The sequence below is a fragment of the Scomber japonicus genome, chromosome 18, assembly GCF_027409825.1.
Source record: "Scomber japonicus isolate fScoJap1 chromosome 18, fScoJap1.pri, whole genome shotgun sequence".
Taxonomy (NCBI): Eukaryota; Metazoa; Chordata; class Actinopteri; order Scombriformes; family Scombridae; genus Scomber; species Scomber japonicus.
This window is the reverse complement of record NC_070595.1, coordinates 4,277,105-4,287,323: the sequence shown is the minus strand read 5'-3', so window position 1 is coordinate 4,287,323 and position 10,219 is coordinate 4,277,105. Positions and strand designations below refer to the sequence as shown.

The 10,219-nt window shown below is 37.5% G+C and overlaps 1 protein-coding gene across 1 annotated transcript in view; it reads right to left on the bottom strand.

The window, feature by feature from the left end:
* Positions 1-1,952: 1,952 nt before the first annotated feature.
* LOC128378535 (potassium voltage-gated channel subfamily C member 1-like) overlaps positions 1,953-10,219 on the bottom strand; it is a 70,039-nt gene continuing 61,772 nt past the window's right edge. Inside the window, exon 5 of the mRNA XM_053338099.1 lies at positions 1,953-2,111. Within this exon, the coding sequence (XP_053194074.1) occupies positions 1,960-2,111 (152 nt within the window). The 3' untranslated portion in view covers positions 1,953-1,959. The remainder of the gene's footprint in view (positions 2,112-10,219) is intronic.

Here is a 10,219-nt window from a genome sequence, read left to right as displayed (position 1 = left end):
TTTAAAGCTCAGCCGATGACTAAAATAAGACTGAGAAATGAGAGAGGTGATCATTTCCTTTTATTAAAAAAGGCAGATGTTCTTCGGACATTGCAGTTCAGCCTTTTTTTTTTTGCTGAGAAGCCAGGTGAGAGTGTATGGAGAGCAGGTGAGAGGTGTTGTGGCAAAGATGGAACCCTTACTGCTCCAGTTTCCATGACAACGTCTACACTGGAGGGTCTGGCTAGAGGCTAAAGATCAAGGTTCATCATGTGTTCACCTACACTGCAACCCCTCCCATCCCAAAGTCATTAAGGTAGGAGTTTCCCCACAGCTGCTTTTTGTCTGTTGAATGACAGCCAACTCAGCCAATTGATGATTGAATGACTCTGCCCCCCCCCCCCCCCCCTAAAATCAGGGCTATAGCTACCATAAAGACACTGAGGTTATATCCTCTGTGTGTATCCTAGGAATTTGGGATTTTCTGGAACTTTCTTCACATACATGTGATCAGCACAAGAAATATAAAGGTCCTGCCCCTATTTAGAGCTGGGTAAAGGTCATTTAGTGGGGGTGGAATACTATTATGTCTCAAAATTCACAATTCCACTATCCAAATGCACATTAAATGTCCTCTAGTGCATTTTTTTAAATAAGTAAATAAGTAGGAAGCTTTAAGTGTGTATTCTCAGCTAATGAAAATAGGAGCAGGTTATAAACAGGGGGACTTAGATTTAATATAAGCATGTCAGTACAGTATGTGGGCTACTTTTAGGGAGCTGATCTAATAATTCACAAAAATATCACCTTTATTATGTTACAGATATGTTTTTTCTTCCTTGCCCTCCTATTATTAGCCTTGAGCTTCCCCAGGCTGTGAACTACTGCACTGTGACCTGCATCCCACTCTGACAGAGACATCCATGCATCTTAATACCTGCTGTCCACCGTATTAAAAACAAACAAACATTACTTAGTCCTCCTGCAGTGCGGTCTGTGAGTGTTGTTGAGAGTGAGTGTTTCGGGTCAGAGTGTGAAGCCTGAAGCAGGAGAAAGAGGAGAAGAGGAGGAGGGGACACTGCTGCCTTTAGAGGCTCTTTATATGGAGGTGATATACAATCTCTCCTCTCTTCCTGTACTGTACTAAAGGGATATACTCAGAACAAATGTGTGTGTTTATGTTAATGCGTGTAACAGAGCGTATGTTTCATTTCATTTAACCCAAAAAAACTGAACATTTCTATTCTACAGGTGCTACAGTTTCCTTCTCAGATATGCTTAAAATGTACAAAAATGTCTTTGTTTTTTCAATCTACTCATATGTATACAGTATGTTCTTATTTTTGGAGTCTCATGAGTAAAAACATGCATGCTGCAGTTTGAGTAATATGTTAGTGTCTATGTGTTTGTGTGTGTGTGTGTGTGTGTGTGTGTGTGTGTGTGTGTGTGTGTGTGTGTGTGTGTGTGTGACTGTGTGCGTTCTGAGGCTTAATATCAGAAAAAGTCTCTTATTCAAAGCTACTCTTAGTCAGTCTTAAAGCATTGAAGTGCAAGTGCAGTCGAGATACAGGCAAGAAGTAGCACAGGGAAAGCTAGAGGTAAACTAACTCAGCTATCATATCAATCTAAACTAACCTAGACTCTATCCCTGTTAGTAAGGCAGGTGTGTTAGTGTGTGTGTGTATTTTAAAATACAGTTGCTTAAGCGTCTATCTCAGCTTATTCAGTAAAATTGAGCTACTCTGTGGTTTTAAAATAGGACCCTCTAGTGCTTATAGAGCCTAATTCATTGCTGTTTCTATCAAGAAGGAAACGTGTAGTGGAGGTTTATGAAAGAGCGGCTGGGATGAATCGAATCCATGAGACACTCCTCCTTCGTTGATGCTTGTGTTTCTATCTCATGTTCCCCACAAAACTAAAACAAAACCAAAAAAATGATGAGTATATTGTTGCTGTTGTTATTGTTTCTTGTTGACTATGCTACAAGATGGAAGGGATAGGGGAGTGGCATCGCCTGAGGCCAGGCGGCTCGAAGGGCTCAAAGGTGGAGTTGGTGATGGGGGTGAGGCGCAGCTGGGCGCCCGTCATCCCGGAGATATTATTGAGGCTGCGCGACTTCTCGTAACCCGTGGCTACACGAAGATGAAAAACACATGTCAAAGAGCAAAGGTCATGAAGGTGAGTTGGCAGTGAGCATTAAAGGTTTGTATGATATGGTGAGGAATGTGTTTTATGGAGATGCAAATTTTCATGACAGAAAATAATGTTTTTAGTTATATTCATTTATGTTATGTTATGACAGCATTGCACATCAGAAATACCAAATATAAACCATTTGTTACAGTTACAAGCATTTGTAAATGAAACAAAGTTGGAAAAAAAGAGAAAAAGAGAAAAACAAAAAACAAAAACCAGCCCAAACCAAGATAATATTTTTAGACCAAAGGAGGAAGTTGGAAAAAGACAGACCGACAGACAGACAGATGGACAAAGGGACAAACAGATGGACAGACAGAGACAGGACAAAACAGGAATATGGGTTACGAAAAATCAGCTATCACTTGCCACAATATCCCTTAGACACCTAGTGGTGGTGCTCTGTAGCACCCACATAAACTGTGTAGGGAAGGGAAGATGCACTAGTCCAGTGGACGCACACAAAAACCTTTTTTTTTATGTGTGTGTGTAGATTCTTGTACTTTGTCTGCATCCACTGGACTACCAGTTCTGAGATTCCCAAAAGCACATCAGTGTTGGTACTTTGTTCAAGAACAAGAGACACAGCCAGGCTCTGGGGGTGTTGTGATTTTTTGGGAAACTCAGAGCAATTCAGGTGGGTAAATCATCTGGAGCTGAGCACACAGTCAGGGTCAGAAATAAGCGACACACATTCATCCATGTTAACACTCCAGTCTACATTTGAAGACGTTTGAATCTCAGAGTCCAGGTGTTTTAGCCAGTCTACCAGTAGGAACAGAAAACTGCTGTTAACAGGGAGACAGTCAGTTAGACAGAAAGACAGACAGACTGACTGAAGACAAAACTCTCTCCAGGGTCAGGGTACAGTATGTGTTTCTATGAATTTAGAAAGTCAAATGTATTAAGAACCTACAGCCATGCTCGCAGCGCTAGGATGGCCCAGTGGTGCTCTGTGCTAAAGGCTAACATTATCATGCTAACATAGTGAAAAAGTTTATCATTTTGGTTTTCCTTGCTAACAGCTCTAGCATGGCTGTAAAGTGCTCTGAGCTAAATTCTAACATTAGCATGCTAACGCAGTGAAAACATTTAGGTTTTCTTTGTTAGCATGCTACCATTTGCTAATTAGAACACAACACAAAGTATATGTGAGGTCAGTGGGAATGTCCAGTATGTTTCTATGTATCTACGGTCATGCTGGCAGTTCTAGCATGGCCCAGCAGTGCTCTGAGATAAATGCTAATGTTAGCATGCAAACATTGTGAAAATGTTAATTATTTTTGTTTTTCTTGTCAGCATGCTATCATTCGCTAATTAGAACAAAACACAAAGTGTATGTGAAGTCACTGGGAATGTCATTAGTTTTAAAGTCTATTTGGTCATAAACCAAGGTAAATTTTTTGATCTAGTGATGGCACTACATGAAACATATAGGGATTGTCAAATTGATTACAATTCACAAGCTAGTTGTCCAGACATTTCACTAAAAACCACAAACGCTAGGGTGGTTCTACATGAAAAGTCAAGGGTCACCATGGTCATAAGGGCATAAGACCCGCGTCTCCTTTTACTACCGCGGGTCTATGCGTCTTTATGTCCAATACCTGAGTGGATCCATATGGACCTGAGTGTAAAGTCACAATCAGGGCGGGAAAGAACAGTGTGTTTTGAGTGAGGGCAGAATGAAGTGAAGAGAATCAATGTGAGGAACACGTTAAAGGAGGTAAAAGCAACTGGAACATCAGCTATTTGCTTGTGTTTTATACAACAAAGATGAGAAAAAGATTCTTGACATGGGATCTGAAGCCAAACTTATTGTAGGAAAATCAGTTGCCCACAAGTTTTATGTTGTTAAATGGATTTGGGAATGTATATAATTTGTAAAGTATATAATAAAAAAGCATGTAGGTTAGAACGTCACCCAGTTGGTTACGGAAGGTTTTTATTGTTGGTACAGGAGGTGGAATAGGACTTTTAGTTATTATATGTGATTATATTATATGTTATAAATCTGTGTTTGAATCATATAAACAAATTATTTTCATTTTATGTCTTTATTCTCGTTGTTAGGTTATTATTATTATTGCACATGTTCAGGTCGACCTAATTTTGGATCAGGTCTATTATGTTCAGGACTCTTGGAGTCCAGCTGTGCTCAGGTCCCCCTCGGGAAGTGTCTGTCTTTTAATTGATACATTTTGGGGTTGGGTAGGTTATCTACAGGTCCATTTGAGGTTTGGACCCATGAAAACCTCTATTTAAGAGTTTAAAAACATCTTCAGAGAGTCAAGAACTTGTTCTGACACTGTTTATAATTTGAATACAGTTAGAGAATATATTACTATAGTAATCGTATCAAAACCTCACCTGAAATAAGATATGTTCATATATATAATTTAATTTAATTTAATTTAACTTTTGTACTCATATCTCATTTTACTTGTGTAAAGTGAAAGTGGAACACATTGAGCTGACATGAAATAGGAGTGTAATTTTAAAAGCTGGGATGCCCTCTAAAGTACTCTAAATCTGGCTGAACTTTTGCTGCAGTGCATATTGGGGTCATCCAGCAAAAGACTTGCCACTGCATATTACTGATACATGTCTTCTAATAATAGGAAAGGGGGGGGGGTGACTGTACTTTTCATCTTACAATTAAACGCCTGTCGCTGTGGTAACTTTTCACCAGTGTAAAATAGGGCTGTCACGTTTTCCAAAAATCTAGTTGGAACGAATGAGAACTAACATGTAATTTGTTCAAATCACTTCAGCTGCAGCCCTCATTACCTAACGCTAAACAGTGTCACTGCTGCTGAGAAAATACAGCAGTATATTAGATCTGGAATATTATACTGAACTTGAAATATTAATTGTTGTTGCTTAGGATCTCAAATAATGTCAAATTTGAATTTTTTTAGGAGAAACTGAATCTTCTCTTAGCATTAGGTTAGCGTAACACTTTGAATCGTATTTAATGCCATGTGTTACTTCTATATTCTATTTTACCAAAAGTAAGACTGAAAGCTCCTGAAAATGTCAAATGGTGTAACCACAAAGGAATGATAAATATTACATATTTGATCCACCTACAGTGTATTTAAGTGGACTTTACTGTAAAATTTGAAATGGTTCCGGATTGACATGATTCCTCAGATTAAATGTAATATTTAGAACAATTGTATTCATTAGCTTTATTTAATATAAAAGTTATAATGTAAGATCATGCCAAACTAGTTGATATGATGTTTTATTGAGAATTTAGTGTTTTTAAGCAAGTTGAATTATTTGGTACAAAGTTTTTATGGTTACACATTTTTCCCATAATCAGGCCATTAAGTGAGAACTCCCTGTAGTTCTGTTGTATCAGGTGACACCACAGAATTTATTTGGTTTATTCAAAGGAAACAAATGTTTCTCTGAGTGAGAATTAAACATACTGTATGTCCACAGTATATTTTCCTTCCACTGTTAGTCATGTACAACTACAGTACTGCTACATGTACTACTCCTAGCATTCGTCTTTACAGGCGACTTTAGATTTGTTGTTATGGGAACATTACTGTCAGCAGTTCAAATTAAAAAGGCTTCCTCACATTACTTCCTAGATGATTATCTCACTATAGTTCCCTACAGTTTTCGCTGAATATATGATTTGGATGAGAGCTGATAGGAAAGTACTAAAGGGCATCTTTAGTTTCCCAACAATAATCAATGACAAATCAATACCTATACATAACCCACCAACACATGATACACCAAAGTTTTTAGCTACATTGATGATGTAGCTAAAAACTCTGAGATGTGTTGATACACATCTCAAGAAGGATTTGCCCTTGTGAGGTTAGTCTCGGATCAGTTTAAACTCAGCGGAAACTAAAGTTGGACATTGCGTAAAGAAGAAGCAAAGCACTGAGCTGAGACTCAGCCAATAGTATTTTGTTAATTCACTGCACTCCTGCATTTCTCCAATGGGATTGGTTAATGGACTACAACATTTGACATTTCACTTAGATTTCTATTATGGACTTTATAGGGAGTTTAAGTATCAAATCTCAGCCTCTGTGGGACTGAGAGCTCCTCATTTATGTCAGTTACAATATATTCTAATTGTGACAAAGACTCCATTTAATCTGGATAAGGAAGATCATATTAACACAGGTTTAAGTGCAAACTAGGATACACTGAAATGGCAAAAATTTGACCGTAAGCTACAATATGTGAGCAGCAGCCAGTCTGCTTCCTCTCAGTATATACTATGGTAGTCTGGTAGTATACTATAGTGGTGCTTTTGCTGAAATGGCCAATGAAAATCTCTCTGTTTGACACCGCTTAAACCTCAGGAGGCATTCTGGGTACTGGATACCACAGTGACAGATCTGGGTCACCATGTTCTAAAGACCTGGCTATTAAATGCACCGTATGTTGTGTATGAGTGTGTAGCACAAGTGGGTTAAAATGCATGAATATCTGAGTCTTTGAGATTAAGGAGCAGGCTGTAGGGTTTGGTGCCATCTAGCAACAAAAAAAAAAAGGAAAAAAAAAAAAAATTTAATGCCAAAAATAGTGCCAAATATCCATTCATTCAGAATTCAATAGTGTTTGGGAGCCTCTGTGCAGTGTTGTTCCAAAACACGAGTTAACCTCTGTGTTGTTGCCAGGGAAATATCATACAAAAAATTATCAGCATCACAACTGACTTATCATATGATACATGGACCTTGATCATTTTTTGACCTCAATATTGCCACACTTCACATTAGCAGCTAAGAGGCTATTTATGTCACATTGGCTAAACAAGTAGTGTCCTCCATTCCTCACTGTGTACATCCTGAGTAGAGACTGTAGAAGAATTAAAGTTAAATAACCAATCATAACGACAGTCTGTGTTTTTACAGAAGCATTCTCCAATCCCACCCCCCACCTCCCCTTGTATTATTATGCTATTCTATTATCAATATATCAGTGGTATAAAATTATCTTCAAATTACAATAATATTGCTTATTGCGATTATTTCTGAGGCAACATATCGTCCAACAGAAGTAGTTAGGATGACAGGCCTAGTGTACTTCCTTTTAACGAATAGTGCAGAGTGTAATGTGTATGTAGTGGCAGAATAGTGATGATGAATGACATCAGAGCAGAATAAAATGTTAAGAGTAAGTCTGGTAATAAATGTAAACTATAGGTGACAGTGTATCAGTTAACAGCTTCTCAAGACCAAAAAAAAGTCATGTCTGTTGGAAAAGCTGCTAACGCCATCCCAAAGCAGTCAACCCAAGGGAACCACTGCTGATAAAAACACACATATGAAGATTATTTTCCTTTTTTGTGAAGTCTGTTCTGCTAGCTGCTGCTAAATTCTACACACTGCACCTTTAAGTCTGAGAATGACAAACACTGATTTTGGTTGTGCCTTGTTTTTCAATGTGTGTATTTGCGTGTGTGGTGATTCTGCAATTGCATTCTGAAATGACCAAAGTGTGTGTGTACATTACAGCTTCACATATACTCTGTGTGTGTGTGTGTGCGTGCGTGTGTTTGTGTGTGTGTGTGTGTGTGTGCATGTATACTGTGTAGCAGCACACATTCACCTCTGTCTAAATAGCTGTGTTTGCAACGTCAAGTCCTGTAACCACAGAAATAAATCAGTAGCACTGCAGCTCTTAGCTGATTGGGACACACGCACACACACACACACACACACACACACACACACACACACACACACACACACACACACTCACACAGAGCAGTGGCTATGTTTGGCTGATCGGGATCAATAACCTACGGAATATAACATACAGCAGCAATTTATAGCGGCCTGTAATCTGTGATCAAGACTGCGATCATCAGAGGAAATTTGATTCTCATTCCGACACCAGCAAAGGCAAAACACACTTGTGATCAGGGCTCACGTGTCTTGATGAAGCCACCTCTGCTAGTGCAGCTCTCACTGTATACACAGTCTAGCTGAAAGGTGCTTTGCATCCATAATGAGTGACACTCTGCAGTTTTCTCTCTGCAGCAGATGCAGCAGTTCCTTTATGTGCCTGGTGTGTCTGTTGTTTCAATACATAATTTAAAACATTTTAATACATAAAACAAAAAATCTTTATTAACTGATTGACTTTAATTATCAACTGTAGGGCAGTAATGCATTACTAAGAACTGTTACATTCCTGTATTCTACTTGAAAATTCAGCAATTTAATTGCAGTTACCAATTGGAATTATTTATAGTGGTACACATCACTACATTAAACTAGGCTACAGATTAGTATAGGTAAACTAAATTTTAAATTACATTTCACGAGAAAACTACTCAATATAAATAAAATTACATTAAAATAATGTTGCACTCAGGGTATCTGCACATTTTAAAGTACAAATTTAATGGTGCAATCCAATCCAGATCCCTTATTTGGGAAAAGTAGTAATACTAAAATTTAAAAGCAACTATTTTATGTACTATATGGTAGTTTAATCTATTGCAAATACATGATATTTTAGAAGATTTTCATATGTTTTGTAAAATTTTAATGTCAGAAAGGGGAGAGTGGGGCAAGTTGAGCCATGAGACCACTTTTTTTTTGAGAAGTCATATTTTCATTGTCCTTTGGCAAAGATGCATTTTTATCATTTCCATTGATAGGAGACATGAAATGATGGTTTTCATTTGACTTCTGCATCATTTTCCTTGCCTAGAGGACAACATAAGTAAAAAAAGAGAAAAAGTCTCAATTTACCCCACTCTCCCCTACTGTAAATAAAGACTTTAAAATGTGGTATTAAATAGTACACTGTCGTGGACTATAAGTATAAAATAAATAAAAATATAAAATATATACAAAATGACAAAGCATCAAGTAAAGTAGCCATGTTGAAAAATGTATTGAAGTAAATAATACTTTTCACAACTGATTGTTAATAATGTTCTTTTCCTTTGACGTTTTTTTGCTGTCTGAATATTAAGAAACATGCTCCTCATGATCAGAGGGAGAATTGGACAGAGCAAAAGCAGTGTTAAGTTTACATGTGCACACACACACACACACACACACACACACACACACAAATAAAGAAATATGTGTAGAAATGCAAGACAAAAAAACAAACAGGTAATGTGTTTGACCGCTAGGCTTCATGATTTAGCTGTGTCCATCTAAGCCATGCAGGTTCACTTCATGTCTGTGTTCACTGAGGCTTTATCATCCATATTCTTAGATAAATCAGCACTTGCAAGTCGTCACTGTCCTACGATTACAGTCATGTAATAACTGGCCTCTTTGGCTTGGAACAAATTGTGTTCACTAAAGGCTAGTAAACACAGAAGTAATGAATAAGCCTCAATATTCAATCATAATAAAAAAATTCAGCCCCTTTTTGGACCGATTTAATGAATTCTATGACATACTGTAGTGTTAAATTATGTTACTGGGCTGGAATTTTGTCTAATTTGCATTATTACAAACATACAAATGTTAAGTTAACAACTAGATGGTTCACATTGCATAACATTTAGCATCTAAAGAGCCAGATATGTTTCTCTGGGGAAAAGACACCAAGCTAAACCAACTTTAGAATGTAAAAAAATATCAGTGTATACTGGTGCAATAAGTATCAGGTTATCTGTTTTCAAATGTTATTGAGTTACCATATATGCATTGTAGTATGATACTTCTACACTAATGAGTGTCTGTATATTTAGGGCTGCAAGGTTGATATATTCTGAATTTTAGAGCTCTAATATGGGCCAAACTACAAAAATGCTATATCCTACAAGTCCCATAATGCAATATTTTACCAGGCGTTGCTAATGCCCATATCATTCAAACTTCACACCCCCAGTCTGTAACACAGGCCATCAAACCCACCATTACAACTGTATTCATAGGCTGAGTAGCACCCATTTAAGTCTTGTTGGCAGAATAAAATGAAAGTAAATACTGAAGGTAATGGGAAAAAGGAAAAGGTAGAAGGTAATGTACCTACTGTTTCCAGGTTCACAAGCCTATAGCTATAAAGCTAAACAGTTTCTATC